The 19,845-nt window shown below is 46.5% G+C and overlaps 1 protein-coding gene across 1 annotated transcript; it reads right to left on the reverse strand.

Moving 5' to 3' along the window:
- Positions 1-11,527: 11,527 nt before the first annotated feature.
- TRIM21 (tripartite motif containing 21) lies at positions 11,528-13,557 on the reverse strand. The gene has a single exon (XM_063433213.1). The coding sequence runs from the start codon at positions 13,540-13,542 to the stop codon at positions 11,863-11,865; it is 1,680 nt and encodes a 559-aa protein (XP_063289283.1). The 5' UTR covers positions 13,543-13,557; the 3' UTR covers positions 11,528-11,862.
- Between the last annotated feature and the right edge of the window lie 6,288 nt (positions 13,558-19,845).

The raw sequence follows: 19,845 nt of genomic DNA on the forward strand, positions 1-19,845 counted from the left end.
ACCATTATTGCTAGAGGATGTAGATAACAGGGATATGTATCAGGCAGGCAGCATTAAACACATGGAGGTACGGTGTGATGATGATGATGTTGTACCCACTGCTGCTTCCATTTCTGAGTTGTCAGATACAAGCGAAGCGGTTGATGATGACGATGCGTCCATGGATGTCACGTGGGTGCCCGCTCGGCAAGAAGAAGAACTGGGGCGAAAGTTCAGATGGGGAGACAGAGAGGAGGAGGAGACGAGTTGGAAGCAGGGGGGGGGGGGGTCGTCGCAAGGAGCTAGTGGCACAGTCAGACAGCATGCATCGGCACCCGGGGTCAGCCCGACAGCACGCCAATCAACGCATGCTGTGTCCACCACCAGAATGCCGTCAGAATGCCGTCATTGCAGTGTCAGCAGTGTGGCATTTTTTTTGTGTGTCTGCCTCTGACAACAGCGATGCCATTTGCAACCTGTGCCAAAGGAAGCTGAGTCGTGGGAGTTCCAACACCCACCTAGGTACAACTGCTTTGCGTAGGCACATGATCTCACATCACAAACGCCTATGGGATCAACACATGAGTACAAGCAGCACGCCTACTCTAAGCCGCCATCCTCCTCCTGGTCCAGCATCTTCAGCCACGTCAACCACTGCTGTCCTTCTTGCCCCCTCTCAACCATCCGCCACTTGAGCAGTTCCTGCTCATCTGCCCACAGTCATGTGTCTGTCAAGGACATTTTTGAGCGTAAGAAGCCAATGTCACCAAGTCACCCCTTTGCCCAGCGTCTGACAGCTGGCTTGTCCGAACTATTAGCCCGCCAGCTTTTACCATATAATCTGGTTGAGTCTGAGGCGTTCAAAAAATTTGTAGCTATTGGGACACCGCAGTGGAAGGTACCCGGCCGGAATTTCTTTTCACAAAAGGCAATCCCCAACTTGTACTCGATTGTGCAAAAGGAAGTCATGGCATGTCTGGCACACAGTGTTGGGGCAAGGGTCCATCTGACCACTGATACCTGGTCTGCAAAGCATGGTCAGGGCAGGTATATCACCTACACTGCGCATTGGGTAAACCTGCTGACGGCTGACAAGCAAGGAATGCGTGGCATTGCAGAGGAGTTGGTGACACCACCACGAATTGCAGGCAGTCCTGCTGCCACCTCCTCTACTCCTCCTACTCCATCCTCTTCCATAACCTCCTCGGCTGAGTCCTCTTCTGCTGCTGCGTCTTGCTCCACATCAACGGCACCCCCCCAGCTCCCCAGGTACTATTCCACATCCCGGATACGGCAGTGTCACGCCGTCTTGGGTTTGACTTGCTTGAAAGCAGAGAGTCACACCGGACAAGCACTCCTGTCCGCCCTGAACGCACAGGTGGAAAAGTGGCTGACTCCGCAGCAACTGGATATCGGCAAAGTGGTGTGTGACAACGGAAAAAATTTGATAGCGGCATTGAAGTTGGGCAAGTTGACACATGTGCCGTGCATGGCACATGTGTGTAATCTGATCGTACAACGCTTTGTGCATAAGTACACAGGCTTACAGGACGTCCTGAAGCAGGCCAGGAAGGTGTGTGGCCATTTCAGGCGTTCCTACACGGCCATGGCTCACTTTGCCGATATCCAGCGGCGAAACAACATGCCAGTGAGACGCTTGATTTGCGACAGCCCTACACGTTGGAATTCAACACTCCTAATGTTCGACCGCCTGCTCCAACAAGAAAAAGCTGTTAATGAATATTTGTATGACCGGGGTGCTAGGACAGCCTCTGGGGAGTTGGGAATTTTTTTGCCACGTTACTGGACGCTCATGCGCAATGCCTGTAGGCTCATGCGTCCTTTTGAGGAGGTGACAAACCTAGTCAGTCGCAACGAAGGCACCATCAGCGACATCATACCATTTGTTTTCTTCCTGGAGCGTGCCCTGCGAAGAGTGCTGGATCAGGCTGTAGATGAGCGTGAAGAGGAAGAGGAAGAGTTGTGGTCACCATCACCACCAGAAACAGCCTTATCAGCATCGCTTGCTGGACCTGCGGCAACGCTGGAAGAGGATTGTGAGGAAGAGGAGTCAGAGGAGGATTGTAGCTTTGAGGAGGAGGAGGAGGAGCAAGACCAAACACAACAGGCATCCCAGGGTGCTCGTTGTCACCTATCTGGTACCCGTGGTGTTGTACGTGGCTGGGGGGAAGAACATACCTTCAATGACATCAGTGAGGAGGAGGAACGGGAAATGAGTAGCTCGGCATCCAACCTTGTGCAAATGGGGTCTTTCATGCTGTCCTGCCTGTTGAGGGACCCTCGTATAAAAAGGCTGAAGGAGAACGACCTGTACTGGGTGTCCACGCTACTAGACCCCCGGTATAAGCAGAAAGTGGCGGAAATGTTACCGAATTACAACAAGTCGGAAAGGATGCAGCATTTGCAAAATAAATTAAAAAGTATGCTTTACACAGCGTATAAGGGTGATGTCACAGCACAATGGGAATCTAACAGGTCCTCCCACGACCACGCCGGCAAGGACAGGACGCTTTAAAGACGTGTTGTTGATGGTTGACATGCGGACCTTTTTAAGTCCTATGCATCGCCACAGCCCTTCGGGATCCACCCTCAGAGAGCGACTCGACCGACAGGTAGCAGACTACCTCGCCTTAACTGCAGATATCGACACTCTGAGGAGCGATGAACCCCTTGACTACTGGGTGTGCAGGCTTGACCTGTGGCCTGAGCTATCCCAATTTGCGATAGAACTTCTGGCCTGCCCCGCTTCAAGTGTCCTGTCAGAAAGGACCTTCAGTGCAGCAGGAGGTATTGTCACTGAGAAGAGAAGTCGCCTAGGTCAAAAAAGTCTAGATTACCTCACCTTTATTAAGATGAATGAGGGATGGATGCCGAAGGGACTGACACTGGGCGATACATTTGATTAAAAAAGGCCTGATGAGATGAGCTGCCTTGGGCTAAAAATGGTCCACACGCTGCTGTATTTTAGCTCTGAATGACGTTTGACTTATCCGCCACCAACTAGGGTTCAAGCCGCCATGTTTTAGGGCACTTTCTGCCTGTGAAACAAACATCAATTTTTCTGGCCGCTGCTACAGCAGCGGCTGCAACAATACCAAATTTTTCAGGCATGTGTACATGCCTAATTTTTAGGCCCACTGGTGCAGCACTGTGGCTTCAAAAACCAAACCAAAAAAAAATCCTCCAAGATGGCACCAATATACCAGTGGTCTAAGCATCTTCCCACCTTGGCCTAAAAAGGGGAGGTGATTCAACAATTAAAAATCTCTGCCATTTACACGTCCACTGATAGGAGACGCGGAAGGTATTAAAATGATATGAACAATACTAAACTCACCACTCCTATCTGGTGGCACATTAGCTTGCCCGCGCAGTGCCCCAAATTTCAAGTAAGAGGACCGACCAAGCATCTTCTTCCATCTCCCTGTTACATAAATCAATGCCATATCCATAGAAATTGTAGAGAATATCCAGGATAGTTTTACAGGGCCAAATCATGTCGCCTGTTGAAAGAGGTGACCTTGCTCGGGTCCCAGGTGTGCGGTTCCTAAAATGGCTGCCATATACATGTCCACTGATAGGAGACGCGGAAGGTATTAAACTGATATGAACATTTACTAAACTCACCACTCCGAGTGCTGTTATTTATTTAATTTTTTTGTGGTGAGGCTTTACAGGACAGAGTGCTTCTCCACGGGACATGTTAACTCACGGGCAGCTGGCTCATCAAGGAACCAGAGCAGCTTGAACAAGGTGACCTTGCTCGGGTCCCAGGTGTGCGGTTCCTAAAATGGCTGCCATATACACGTCCACTGATAGGAGACGCGGAAGGTATTAAACTGATATGAACAATACTCCACTCCTATCAGTAGGTCCGTCCCATTGTGATTTATGCCCCCCACCCACCGCGCAGGGATGGGGTCCGGGGGGGAGGAAAGTAGGCCCCCCCATTGTGATGTATGGCCCCCACCCACCGCGCAGGGGTGGGGGCCGAGGGGGGGAGGACAGTAGGTCCCCCCATTGTGATTTATGGCCCCCACCCACCGCGCAGGGGTTGGGGAGGACAGTAGCTCCCCCCAGTGTGTATCAGGGGTTTTGAGGACAGGTGTCAATCCATACCTGCCATGTGACCCTATGTAGGGGTAACAGTCCCTATTCTGCTCTGTGTCAGTGTGTATCATGGTCTCTGTGGACGGGGAACAGTCTCTATTCTGCTCAGTGTCAGTGTGTATCATGGACTCTGTGGACAGGGAACAGTCTCTATTCTGCTCTGTGTCAGTGTGTATCATGGTCTCTGTGGACGGGGAACAGTCTCTATTCTGCTCTGTGTCAGTGTGTATCATGGACTCTGTGGACAGGGAACAGTCTCTATTCTGCTCTGTGTCAGTGTGTATCAGGGGCTTTGAGGACAGGTGTCAATCCATACCTGCCAAGTGACCCTATGTAGGGGGAACAGTCTCTATTCTGCTCTTTGTCAGTGTGTATCATGGTCTCTGTGGACGGGGAACAGTCTCTATTCTGCTCTGTGTCAGTGTGTATCATGGACTCTGTGGACGGGGAACAGTCTCTATTCTGCTCTGTGTCAGTGTGTATCATGGTCTCTGTGGACGTGGAACAGTCTCTATTCTGCTCTGTGTCAGTGTGTATCATGGACTCTGTGGACAGGGAACAGTCTCTATTCTGCTCTGTGTCAGTGTGTATCAGGGGCTTTGAGGACAGGTGTCAATCCATACCTGCCAAGTGACCCTATGTTGGGGGAACAGTCTCTATTCTGCTCTGTGTCAGTGTGTGTCAGGGGTTTTGAGGACAGGTGTCAATCCATATCTGCCAAGTGACCCTATGTAGGGGGAACAGTCCCTATTCTGCTCTGTGTCAGTGTGTATCAGGGGTTTTGAGGACAGGTGTCAATCCATATCTGCCAAGTGACCCTATGTAGGAGGAACAGTCCCTATTCTGCTCTGTGTCAGTGTGTATCAGGGGTTTTGAGGACAGGTGTCAATCCATATCTGCCAAGTGACCCTATGTAGGGGGAACAGTCCCTTTTATGCTCTGTGTCAGTGTGTATCAGGGGCTTTGAGGACAGGTGTCAATCCAAATCTGCCAAGTGACCCTATGTAGGGGGAACAGTCCCTATTCTGCTCTGTGTGAGGAGGAGGAACGGGAAATGAGTAGCTCGGCATCCAACCTTGTGCAAATGGGGTCTTTCATGCTGTCGTGCCTGTTGAGGGACCCTCGTATAAAAAGGCTGAAGGAGAACAACCTGTGCTGGGTGTCCACGCTACTAGACCCCCGGTCTCTATTCTGCTCTGTCAGTGTGTATCAGGGGTTTTGAGGACAGGTGTCAATCCATATCTGCCAAGTGACCCTATGTAGGGGGAACAGTCCCTATTCTGCTCTGTGTCAGTGTGTATCAGGGGTTTTGAGGACAGGTGTCAATCCATATCTGCCAAGTGACCCTATGTAGGGGGAACAGTCTCTATTCTGCTCTGTGTCAGTGTGTATCAGGGATTTGACTATCTTTATTCAGATTCAAAAATTACAATTCCAGGAAAAATTTAACAAACATTTACAAGAACATGTTATGCACATCATTTAAACAACGTGAACCTCTTTAAAGCCACAAACTTAAGACAAAAAATACGTACACACAATGTGTAAGGGTTTGAAAGAATATTCTGAATCCTTACATGTTTACTTTATCGTTTTTGTGAACCATATATAAACTACAAGCAGCGTGAAAACTATTAAAACTCAAGTGGCCATGCTGATCAAATTAAATAGTATGCTTTACACAGCGTATAAGGGTGATGTCACAGCACAACGGGAATCTAACAGGGGAAGAGGTGAAAGTCATCCTCCCCCTCCCACGACCCCGCCATATCTGCCAAGTGACCCTATGTAGGGGTAACAGTCTCTATTCTGCTCTGTGTCAGTGTGTATCATGGTCTCTGAGGACGGGGAACAGTCTCTATTCTGCTCTGTGTCAGTGTGTATCAGGGGCTTTGAGGACAGGTGTCAATGTTAGGTGATTTCTGCCCTTTATGGATTAAAAGCAGACTCTGCATCAACTGTGTAATTTTGCATGGGAGTTTTGCCATGGATCCCCCTCCGGCATTCCACAGTCCAGGTGTTAGTCCCCTTGAAACAACTTTTCCATCACTTTTGTGGCCAGAAAGAGTCCCTGTTGGTTTTAAAATTCGCCTGCCCATTGAAGTCAAAATTTCGGGTTCGTGACAACACTACTGATGAGTAGATGGTAGCGGCAAATTCAAAACAGCAAGGATTCTGTTTCTGGTAAGATGACGGGTGCCATGGGAAAGACAATGTCCCAAGAAGACCACTGAGGGCCGACACCACTGTAATTTTGACTTAAAGGCCTTGCAACCTTCGTCAGCCAAGAAACAGAGTAGATCTTCAGAATCTCGTTCAGCGGTAGAGAGGTCATCCGCACAAAGGAGCAGGTCGTCAACATACTGGAGTAGAACCACGTCAGTGTGTGCTTTCTGCCAAGGTTCCAAGACAGTGGACATGGCCTTTGCAAACTGAGTGGGGGAGTTCTGTCCCCCTTGCGGCATAACAGTCCATGTGTACTGCTGATGGTCATGAGTAAAGGCAAATAGATGTTGGCAGGATGGATCCAGTGGGACACTGAAGAAGGCATTAGCAAGATCAACTACTGTGAAGAATCTGGCAGTAGGTGGAACTTGTGACAGTAAGGTATGTGGATTAGGGATGACAGCTGTGTCTAGGACAGTGACATCGTTGACAGCACATAGGTCTTGGACCATACGGTATTGGTCAGGTTGGCCCTTCTCTGTCTTCTTCTTAACAGGGAACAGGGGAGTATTGCATTGTGACACGCATTTTATGAGGACGCCTTTTGCCAGGAGGCTGTCAACCTGTTTGGAGATGGCAAGTGCTTGTGCATGTTTCAGTGGGTACTGTGGTCTTCGTGGAGGGGCGGCTCCTGGTAAGAGAGTGATGACCACCGGTGGGACTCGCAGGCGGCCTATGTCATCAGGCCCTGAGGACCAAAGTTTAGTGGGAATTATATCCATAGGTCTTGTTCTCTAAGAACACTGCGGGCTGCCCCTGTGTCAACTAAAAAGGTAGTCGGATGTCCCTCAACGGGGAGGACTACTGTGGCAAGTGCCCCCCCCATTTCCCCTGTAGACACTGCCATGGCAGGGGTACTAGACACAGGCTTGCCTGTTACCTATTGTAATAAATCCAAATGGGCCTGGTCAGGACCAGTGTAGTGTCGTGTAGAAGTTGAAGGTAGACTAGTCTGGGGAGCAGGGCGGGCTGCACGAATCTGTCTAGGTGCGGAATGAGCATCCTGAAGGTCATTATTACCATACCCATCAGCAGGGGCTGGTGGGGGTGGTGGTGGAGCTTGGGAATATTCAGGAGGAGGAACATACGGGACAGGTGGAGGCGGTGGAGGTTGTTGATACCCTGGAGGAAAATATCAAAAGGCTGCAGCAGTAGGGTTAGAGAACCGTGGAAGTTGTGGCCTAAAGTATCTGGGATGGGGGCAATCCCTTATGAAGTGGCCAACCCGATGGCAGTTAAAACAAGTTCTGGGTGCGGTTGGGGTCCGGCCCTGTGTAAAATGCATCGTCTGTGGCTGTTGTGGTTGTACGGGGTATACCTGAGGAGTAGTGACGGGTCCAGGAGCTGGAGCAGTGGTAGTGAGCATCAGGGGGCTATTCCTTCTCTGTGTGGGCTGTAGCACGGACTCTAAACCTTTGGCAACCAACAGAAGGGTGTCTAGGGGAATTATTCTGTACTCAGGACGCGAGAGAATCAAGCCCTTACGAATATTCTCTTTTAAACCGGCCACGAAGACAGCGGATAACATCTGAGTATGTGCTTTATTATAAACACTGAAGCCTAAGTCAGAAAATGTTTCTACAGACTCGAGCTTGTCTTGGACAATATCATTTATACAGGTGGCTTGATCAGCCAACTTGTCTTGGGCCCAGGCATGGAGCTGTTCACAAAAGGTGATTCCGGACTGGAAGTCCATGTCAGTAGTGAGAGGGGCATCATTGAAACTCCTTACCATGATTGGCCAGTATGCATCTCCAGCTTTAATTTCACACAAACTGTATACATCCCGCCAAGCAGCGGAATATGTCTTGCGTATCTGAGGAAGCCGAATATAAGGCGAAACGCGTCATCACGCACGTCCCGTGGTTACGTCACTAGGCTCCGCCTCCAGGAAGTGTTTGCGAGATTGCGGTATTGTGTTAGCCGGCAACCAAACCGAACGGAACATTTTTCCAGAGAAGGGCTGAGGGAGCTAAGTGACACCGTTTTATAATTGTGAAGTTTTGCAGATATTAAAGCCAATTTCGTTTCAAGCTGCTGCCGTCTTGTGAATCTTTTATATACAAAACGGATACAGTTAGAGCAGACTTATCTGCTCTCCACTTGTGAGTGTACCTATAGATATATTGTCCCCACATGCCAATTTTTTGTACTGTATCAAGCTATGTATCTTTCTTTTTGCTTTTTATATATATGTACAAGTAATCTGGAGTAACCCAATCCAGGGTTTATACAGCTGGGTATTGTATGCACTCCGTTTATTACATTTATCCGAATTTTGTGTTGCACTTTAGCACTGTTATATCAGAGATATTTGCACTTTTGTGTATTTACACGTGTGTATAAGATAATATTACACCTATAATATAGGTACTGTGAATTACCACAAGCACTGAAATACGTCTTAAAGAAATATTGCACACTTTTTTGTCTTAAAGACACAGCGCACCCTTTTTTCTTATATTGTCTTACGTATCTGAGCAATTCTGCGAAAGAATGGCATGGGCTGTTTTTCAGGGTCTGGGAGGGAAGTGACCAAGGTGGCAGCCTGCAATGGGTTAAAGGTAACATACATCGGTGGGGCACCTTTGGTGGCAGGGGGCACCTGTAGGTGCAAACCGGAGGGGGCTTGTCTCTGTGATGGCCTATTCTCTTGGGGGTGCCCTTGAACATTATCATCCATGAGGGGAACTGGGTTTGGAAGACAATGATAGAATGCTACATCGAGGGAGGCAGGAGCTTGCATAGCTGAGGGCCCAGGAGCGGGGAGGCCTGTGACAATATTGCGGGGGGTGACCATCTGTGATGTAGTGGGATGGAACCCGGAGGCTGCCGGGGAAATGCCTACAGCATAGGCATGATCTGAAGTGGCAGGCTCACCCGAGCCGACCACCATGAGCGGGAGACTTGGATCTGTGGCAGGGGAGGGCCATAGAGGAGGCAGAGGTCGTTGCAGGTTGGGCTGAGCGTGAGAGACAAGCAGACAGGGCGGAGGTCAAAATGGACAGAGGGTCGGAAGGGACAGGGAAAGATACGGGAGGAACTGGGGGAGGATGAGGAGGAGCAACGGGAGCCACGGGACGGGCTAGGGTAGAGAAGGCAGAGAGGAGTGAGGTTAAGTCCACAGGAGGAGGAGTAGGAGGAATATCGGGTGGAGGAATAGGAGGTGCAGGGGTAGTGGGATGAGTCGAGGCAGTGAGGAAGGACGAGAGGAGAGATGACAGGTCAGCGAGAGGATGAAGAACGGAAGGAGTGTCAGAAGGTGGATTAGGAGGAGCAGGAGTAGTAGGATGGGAGAGGTAGAGAGGAAGGATGAGAGAAGAGATGATAGATCAGTGGGAGGAGTGAGAACGGGATGAGTGTCAGAAGGTGGAGTAGGAGGAGCAGGAGTAGTTGGATGGGACGAGGCAGAGAGGAAGGATCAGAGAAGAGATGATAGATCAGTGGGAGGAGGGAGAACAGAAGGAGTGTCAGAAGGTGGAGTAGGAGGAGCAGGAGTAGTAGGATGGGACGAGGCAGAGAGGAAGGATGAGAGAAGAGATGATAGATCAGTGGGAGGAGGGAGAACGGAAGGAGTGTCAGAAGGTGAAGTAGGATGGGTTAAGGCAGAGAGTATAGATGAGATGTCAGTAGGAGGGGAAGTAGGAGTAATAGGAAGAGTAGGAGTGGTGGGACGGGCTAGGGCAGAAAGGAGAAATGTAAGGTCAGTAGTGGGGAGGCTAGAAGTAGGAGGAACATCAGGGAGTGTAGGAGGTGCGGCAGGAGTATAAGCAGCAGTAATGGCAGAAAGGAGTGACGACAGTGTAGCAGAGGGAGGAGAAGTGTGAGGAGTAGGAGGACAGGCCAAGGCGATGCAGGTGGTAGAGAGGGGTGATGGAACAGGAGGGAGTAAAGGTAGAGGAGGGCCATCAGCAAGCATGACAGGAGTTGATAGGACGGGATCGGGGACAGTGGGTGATGGGACTGACGGAAGAACAATAGGGACAGGTGGAGTCTGCGGGAGAGGGGGAGAGCAGGGGATGGCAAATGAAGTGGAAATCAATCAATAAATTGATTATTTTGTGTATCTGCCCCAGGCCAAATTAAAGAAACAGTGCGTGCACGCTCCCTGAAGTAATTCACAGCAGACACAAGTTTCAGGTTAATGAAGAACTTGAGGAATGTTTATTAGAAGGGGGTGGCATGCCCCTTATAAAGCAAAATAACATCATAGGCATTGTCAGAGATAACATTGATTTATACATCAATAATTGGTTAGGGGTTAAGTGTTTGATTCATCGTCCTACCGGGTGTGATGTCACTGGCATCTTGCGGGTCTCCCCCAGATTCCAGCGCCATCTTGTTAGTGAGGGTGTTATTCGATGACTAAGGGAAACTCCCTGGCCCTAGCGGCCATTTTAGGTAAATCATATAAAACGATAAATGCTGATCGAGAACTATATAAAGTAAATAGACATTTTACTAACTAAAAGAAATCAGGATAATATTTCATGTCCACAACACTGTCCATAGACTATCAATGTCAGTTTATTACATTAATGTATTACATGTAGTGCAGCTATTTTAGACCCGTTTGCTTGAAAGAAATAAATGAATCAATAAATACAATTTAATTAATATAATCATTTTCTCTGAGACCTGCAACACATTACTATTCACACCAATAGCAATATGGAAAAATACCTTAATATAATTAACATTTTCCATTGTTTTCCTTTTCTTGTCATTTTCTTTTCCAACCATTATTCATTAACCAGATAATATTCCTGTACAGATATTCATTTTATTATATGAAATAATATTGGTAATAACCATTATTAATATTCCAAACACCATTTTAGTAAATAATACAAACACCATTTTAGTAAAGCCCATCAAGTAAAATATGCTGTTTCTATTTTTCAATAGCATACAAAGAGCTCAACCTAAACCTGAGGAGAATGGCTGGAATATTACTTTACTCATTATAACTCCCATCACACTCAGCCAGCTAATATACAATAATAATCACCCAGTACACATAATGACACACACTGACAAGGTGACACACACACTAACACACATTATGACACACACTGACAAGGTGACACACACACTAACACACATTATGACACACACTGACAAGGTGACACACACACTAACACACATAATGACACACACACTAACACACATAATGCCACACTAACACACATTACGACAGACACACTAACACACATAATGACACACACATTCACACACATAGTGCAGGCATAAAACACATGATGGGAGTTGAAGTCCAGAACAGCTACCAGTACCAGAGGCTGCCTGTAGCTGACATTTCAGATGCAATAAACTATAACTCTCATCACACTCAGACAACACACACAATACATTCAACACGTTAAATCAGAATTAAAAACTAAACAGCAAAGTGGGCAGGGCTAACCCTGTTGTCATGCTCCGCCCACACTCAGATCAGTATTACCGGCTCCTGATTCGCACTCCAGGATTTCCAGTTAAATCTCTTTAATTAGATTAATAAATCATTCAATAAATTCTCAGCCAGGTATTATCCTCATGTACCCCGAATATAGCATGAAGCGGCTCAGTGAAGGTGGCAGTGAAGGTGTGTAAGTGTCTGATGGGGTCACACAGCTCATAAAAGGACAGCCGCCCGGCCTCGTAGTCCAGGTATATCCCTAATCTCTGGCTGGACTGGTGGTGAGGTAAATTGATCTCTTTAAGGTCATGTTTCACATAATACCGATTAAAATTATGCCTCCACAAACCCCAGGACTTGATATTACATCCAACCCATGACTTATATTCTTTCCTGCCTATACTGGGATAGGCCATCCCTACCCCCCTCCACCCTGATTCACTGCCCTCCACTTCCCAGTAATGTCGCCCTGAGGAGAAACTACTGGAACTTAAAACCTGATCGGTCTGAAATCTCTGTCGTGTTCCTGGGCGTCTCTGGTCTATTCCTGACCAGGATACAGTTTTCATATCATCTGATAGAGTTACATCATTACTAGCCGTGTTTACATCCAGTAATAAGTCTGAAGCGAATTCTATCCCCAGTGATATATTACCCGGTACATGGAGCTGTCTCTTTACTCCGGTCACAATCCCAGCTAATCCTGAGTGTAAGGTCACTGAGATCAGAATCACATCCAGATCCCCTACAGAACGGACCTTTTTATCATGTCTTTCTCTGTCCTCATTATCTCCCTCCTCAGTATCACAATAGTCAGCCTCATTATCTCCCTCCTCAGTATCACAATAGTCAGCCTCATTATCTCCCTCCTCAGGATCACAATAGTCAGCACTGTCTGATTCCCATCCTTGTAAGACGGTTAATGGGTCCGTCATGTTACACAGCTCCTCAATGTGACCCATCTTCCTGGACAGATCCTCCTTCTTTATTTCCAGCTGCCGGATTATATCTGAGACTCTGAGTGAGACCTGCTCTTCCTGCCTGGAGATCTCACTCAGAACTCGCTTCTCTAGAGCTTCCAGATGTTCCCTGATACCCCTAATCAGGGCAGTGACTTCCTCTGTTACCCCGGCTGCTTTTTCTGGCACTTCTTTCCTGAGCTTCTGTAGGTTTTGGACTCTTTTCTCAGCCTCCTCTCTTTTTGAGATCAGTTTCTGCAGAATATTTCTCAGTTTCTCCTTCTTCTTCTCAGAGGCCTTATTGAGAGTCTCCACCTGGTGCCCCCTATGATCTCCGGCCAGACTGCAGGACACACAGATACAGGCAGCATCCACAGAGCAGTAATATTCCAGGACCTTCTTGTGGACGGAGCATTTTCTGTTCCCCAGTGAAGTTGTGGGTTCAGTTAGGATATGTTCTGCTGACTGGCTGTGGACCCTCAGGTGGGTTTCACACAGAGAAGCTTCACACAGCAGACATGTTTTAGCAGCAGGTACAGAGGAGTGAATACAGTAAGTACAGGGGATACCAACCACCTCCTGCTCTGGGTGAGTAGATCGGAAACTCTCTGCCATGTTACACATTCTCAGGTTTCTTTCAAGCTCAGGTCTTACCCTAAACCTGCGTCTGCATTCAGGACAGGAATTTTCCCTCTCCTCCTGGTTGTCCCATGTTCTTGTGATGCAGACCCGGCAGTAGCTATGTCCACATGTCAGGGTTGCAGGATCAGTATAAATATTCAGGCAGATACAGCAGGTCAGCTCGTCTCTCAGATCAGCAGACGCCATCACTGAAAGCAGCAACAAGAAATGAATGTTTGTCATTTCTCAGAAATCAGTGGGACGGGTTTTACCACATTCCACACCCAGGGTGTGCTTTTCTCTCGTCTCCTTCAACATCAAAATATCTCCTTACACTCACTTCCCTCAACAACACAATTACATTAACATTTACTCCCTCTCTGTTTCATTCCCCCGTCTCTCATCTCAAGCCCTGCACTCATTTCTCTATTCTCTCTCTCCTGCTCTAACTCAATCTCATCCTAGACCCCGCTCATATAAAACCCATTCACATCTCCTGTCACTCTCTCTCCTCCTTCTTCTAGCAGCTGGTGATGTCTCACCCAACCCGGGGCCCTTCACCTCGTCTGCTCACACTAAGACAACCAGAAACCACACAAACCTCATCCACATACCCTGCAGTTTATCCTCCTTTACCAACATTCAGTGTGCACTCTGGGATGCCTGTTCCATCTGTAGCAATATTAAATCAACAGCTATACACGACCTATTCATCTCTAACTCATTCACAATACTGGCACTCGCTGAGACCTGGTTGTCCCCCTACCGCTACTCCCCCTTCTTCATGTTTCAGTGGATTACAATTCTCCCACACTCCCAGACTCGACTGTAAAGGAGGCAGTGCAGGCATCTTTGTCTCCCCTCAATGTACCTTTCAACCTATCCTACCTGCCCCTGCCCTTTTCTTCCATTCCTTTGAAGTTCACACTGTCCGCCTTTTTAAGTCCACTCTTTTAAGAATTGCCATCATCTTCCAACCCCCTGGCCACCCCAGGCTATTCATTAAACACTTTTCTTCCTGGCTACCCCACTTTCTCTCCTCTAGCACTCCCTCCCTCATACTTGGGGACTTTAACATCCCAATCAACAACCTCAACTGCCCTAATGCTCTGCTCTATGTAACCTCCTCCTTTCGCCTCACACAGTTGTCTACTTCAGTAACCCATACAGCAGGAACCACTCTTGACCTTATCTTCACCAATCTCTGTACCACCTCTAATCTCTCCACCATTTCCTTTGTCTGACCACCATCTACTAACATGTGACATCAGCATACCCTGTACCCAAATCTCACCACCCTCAACTTTCTAACCTTGCAAAAACCTAAACTGCCTTGATGTCCAGCATTTCTCCACCAAACTCCAAACTCTCCTTTTACTCATCTCAAATCTAACTTGCCCTAACTCTGCAACATCACTCTACAACTCAACTCTCTCCTCTCAACTCGACATCATGGCACCTCCTACAATTAAATGCAGCAGGCGCCCCAATTACAACCCTGGCACACCAAGCTGTCCCGTTACCTCCAAAAATGTTCTAGAACTGCTGAATGATGCTGGAGAAAGTCTCACTTTGCATCTGACCTCCACTATAAATTTATGCTGTGCTCCTACAACCTGGCTCTTTCTGCTGCAAAAGTAAACTACTTTAACACCCTCATAAGTACACTGTCCCATCAACCCAAACACCTATTTCACACTTTTGGTGCTCTTCTTCGCCCTTTTACTCCCCCTCCTTCTACCACCTTGTCCGTTACAAACTTTGCATCTCACTTCACTGTGAAGATCTCTACAATCAGAGAAGAGATCTCTCCTTCCCCTACCAATACATCACCCAACCCCACTCCCTCCACCATTCTACACTCATTCACACCTGCTACAGCAGAAGAGTTTTCTGCTCTGCTCTGGTCCTCCCGCTCCACCACCTGTTCCCTCGATCCTATTCCCTCATATCTCATCCGCACTTTGTCTCCCTCTCTTGCTCTTTCTCTCACTAAAAAATTCAATCTCTCCCTTTCCTCTGGCACATTTCCCTCACCCTTCAAACATGAAACTGTAACCCCAATTATGAAAAAGCACAGCCTTGACCCTAACTCCCCATCCAACTACCGCCCTATCTCGCTACTGCCATTTGCCTCCAAGATCTTCGAGAGAGTTGTGTACACCAGACAGACTGACTTTCTCAAATCCAACTCTCTGCTTGACCCCCTTCAGTCTGGATTCTGTGCTGGTCATTCTGTCAAAAGGCTGTGACCAAAGTATCCAACAATTTAATTGCTGCTAAATTTTGCGGCTATTATCCTAATTCTCCTTGGTTTTTCTGCTGCCTTTGACACTGTTGATCATCAACAGCTTCTCCGCATTCTCCATAATTTTGGTCTACGGGATACTGTTCTCTCCTGTGTGCTCCTCCTACCTCTCCCAGCGGTCTCAGTGTTTCTTTCACTGACTCTGCCTCTTCCCCTCAACCACTCTCTGTCGACGTCCCCCAAGGTTCTGTAATTGGTCCCCTACTGTTCTCTATCTATACTGCCTCCCCTGGTAACCTCATCAGCTCCTTTGGCTTCCGTTATCATTTCTATGCAGATGACACGCAAATCTACCTGTCCTCTCCTGATCTCTCTCCGCCCATCTTGACTTGTGTCTCTGACTGCCTCGCTGTGATTTCCAACTGGATGGCTGCTCACTTCCGTAAACTCAACCTTTCCAAAACAGAACTTCTGGTCCTTCCTACTTCAAGTGTTACCACTCCCGTGTCCGTCTCCCTCCAAGTCAATGGCGCTAGCATCACCTCTACATCGCAGGCTCGCTGCCTGGGTGTTCTTTTTGACTCCAACCTCTCCTTCACCCCTCATGTCCAATCTATCGCCAAATCCTGTCGCTTCCATCTCAAAAACATAGCGCACATCTGCCCCTATTTAACGCTGGATGCGGCTAAGGTGCTATTGTCCATGCTGTTGTTCTCTCTCGCCTTGACTACTGCAATCCCCTTCTCAGTGGTCTTACGTGTTCCCAGATTGCTCCGCTGTAATCTATAATTAATGTGGCGGCGAGTCTCATTTTCCTGTCCACTTGCACCTCCCACGACTCCCACCTCTGTCAGTCCCTACATAGGATTCCAGTTAGACATAGAAGAACAAAAGTAGTGGACTGGAAGCTTAGGGAATACACTCACATAGGGGTTCACCCTTAATAAACTACAAAAGTAGTAAAAGGAAAAGGAGAAAGATGAGTGCCCTAATAAAATAAAATATAACCTTTAATAGTATAGTAAAAATCAATACGTAGGTACCCACAAATGACAAAATCAGGAGAATGGTGAGAGCACTCAATAGAAATATGAACAATTACCAATACTGTCTTGAACATGTATCTAAAATAACAGAATATAAAAAGACCATAGGGTAATATTGTCATAAGTATGTATGTAGAACCATATATAACTGGTCAAACTCACATATTACTGAGCCACTTTAGAAAGCTGACTCAGACTTAAGGCTTGTAGCGGAGATAAAACTTGTAAACCCGGACTTCTGTAACGGTCTGGGTGAATCCCTCTGGATGTAGTCAATGCAATCACCCCAGGGTGCAGGATCGAATTAACACTTCTTTATTGATAAAAGTCAAATAAAAAAACGTTACAGAAGTCCTGGTTTACAAGTTTTATCTCCGCTACAAGCCTTAAGTCTGAGTCAGCTTTCTAAAGTGACTCAGTAATATGTGAGTTTGACCAGTTATATATGGTTCTACATACATACTTATGACAATATTACCCTATGGTCTTTTTATATTCTGTTATTTTAGATACATGTTCAAGACAGTATTGGTAATTGTTCATATTTCTATTGAGAGCTCTCACCATTCTCCTGATTTTGCACTTTGTATGTTTATCTGTGGTAGAGTGATTCACAGTAGGTGATAGTAGCACCGCAATATTTTCTGCACTTTTTCCTAACTTCAACTTCTTTTTCATACCCACAAATGAGTTGATACTCAAAAAATAATATACAAGGCTGGAAAAATAATAATATGAACACTATATACACACCAAAGCCTAATGCATGGATATACCTAATAGGTAAAAGTACTGAGTAGTAAACTAATACCTATAAACATGACACAAAGTGTAAAGCTATTTGTAACAAGTATCAATGTGGAGAGAGTTAATGGAGGGGTAACTAAAACTAGCACTAAAACTATTACTAAGGTATAGGTCTACAAGAGCAGCTGTCTAGTATAAAGCTGTCATGGCCGTTACCAGTAATTCCTGTCTCTTCCGAGTTGACGGACTGTAGCCACACCCCCTCTCTGACGCGGTCTCATTACGCTACATAATGCGACCGCGCCAGACAACAGACGCTGGATTAATGAACAGCGTACCGCGGAATTTAACCGGATGCCACTCTTCTCTACAACTTACCTGTGTACCGAACCGGACTTGTACTCGACTGACCTCCTTCTCCTTCCCTCGACCACGGCTAGTACTTGGACTCCTCTCGACCTTTCTCCCACGGAACCTCCCCGGAGGGGACTCTGGGACCAACTTCAACCTCTGGAAGCTAAGTTACCGTACTTGTGTTATACGAACTTTTCCCACAGACTTTTGAGCACTCAAGCTTCAGTCTGCTCTCAAGTTCTCCTATCATTAAACCTTCAGTCTCCAGCTGATAACGTATCCTACCAATTAAGCTAAAACAAATCTCTGCAGGTTAAACTCCATTATATTTCCTTTATTGAATTATTGTTGCAATTCAATTGTACAAGATAGTCTAAGAATCCGCTCACCAATAGTGAAGCAATTAAAGATACAGTACCTATGTTTTCTTCAATCAAAATATTAAAGACACAGTACCAGTGAATTCTATAGTGAACTGTCATCTCTTTTATTATTCTCGATAATTTTGCATTCACATCTATTTAGATTGAAATCTGCAGTTGAGCTCCATCTCAATCTATGTGAACGTGACAGATTAATCCAGCCTTGTAATGGATCCAGCAGATTTCGATTCAAAATTTACTATGCTGAATCAAAGAGTCGATACACTTGCTCAAGGCATGCAAGATCTCCAGGTTACAAATGAACGGATTCTTACTTATGTCAGAGACTTACAAACCCACACTCCTCATACCGTTATGCACTCAGCTAGTGACCCTGCTGTCTGTAATCCCGAGAAGTTTTCTGGAGATAGATCAAAATACAGGGAGTTCCTTAATTCCTGCAAATTATTGATTGCTCTAAAACCTCGATCTTATCCCACTGAAAGATCTAAGGTTTGTTCAGTTATCTCCTTCCTAAGAGGGGAACCTATGGCCTGGGCGCACTCCTTCTTGGAAAATGATGATCCCATCTTAGACTCATTGGACAAATTTTTTGAAGCTATGTCTCTCCTTTACGAAGATCCTAACAGTCTACAGCTGATTTAGCCATCCGAACCCTCCAGCAAAAACATAGACCTGTCGAAGATTACATAGCTGAGTTTAAGAGATGGGCAATAGAAACTCAATGGAACGATATAACCCTGCGCAACCAGTTTCGAATTGAGTTATCCGGAGGAGTAAAGGATGAACTTTCTAAAACTGAACTTCCTACTACATTAAACGCGCTTATTCAACTATCAATCAGTATTGACAGAAGGCTTAGGGAAAGAAAGGCCGAAAAAGCTCTCTCAGGTTCATCATGGAGAAAACCAGCTGCTCCTCCAAAACTAGCTGAAAAACCTTCATCACCTAACGAACCTATGGAAATTGGCACTATAAGAAGTCCTCTCACACTAGAAGAAAAAACTAGAAGATGTCTACTTAACCTTTGTATGTACTGTGCCTCACAAGATCTTAATCCTGGACTGCCCTCTATTGAAACGACCAAGGAGTGGTAAGCATGCTCATACCACTTCTATACTGAGTGCACTCCCTTCTAAATCAACCACTCAATTTTTCTCCATTTCTCTCATATTACAGTGGGACAAAGAAAGAATTACGACTGAAGCATCATTGACTCTGGGGCCAACGGGGTGTTCATCGATTCATCCTTTATAATCAAAAATAAAATTCCTTGTGTCCGTAAAAGCACTTCTGTTTCTGTCAGAGTAATTGACGGCTCCCTCATAGCCTCGGGCCCTATAACAAAAGAAACTATTCCTGTACGAACAACCACCCTTAACACTCATATCGAATATCTTATATTCAATGTTATCTCTTCTCCTCTTTATCCGGTCATCCTAGGAATCAATTGTCTAAGGGACCACAACCCTCAAATTACTTGGTCTCCCTTTTCTCTCACCTTTAACTCCGAGTACTGTAAGGAAACATGCTTACAATATATTCCACTTCTTCAAACTATTGAAGAACCAACTATACCTTCCTGCTATTCTGAGTTCTCTGATGTACTCAATTATATTTCCTTTGTGGCGAAACCAACTTCGCCACTGTGAACTGGAGAAGCCTGGTTGCTAGCCTCCTACCTACTGACTATGGCCCCTGGAAAATTGGTACGTTTAAAGAACTATATTTG

The sequence above is a fragment of the Pelobates fuscus genome, chromosome 1, assembly GCF_036172605.1.
Source record: "Pelobates fuscus isolate aPelFus1 chromosome 1, aPelFus1.pri, whole genome shotgun sequence".
NCBI lineage: Eukaryota > Metazoa > Chordata > Amphibia > Anura > Pelobatidae > Pelobates > Pelobates fuscus.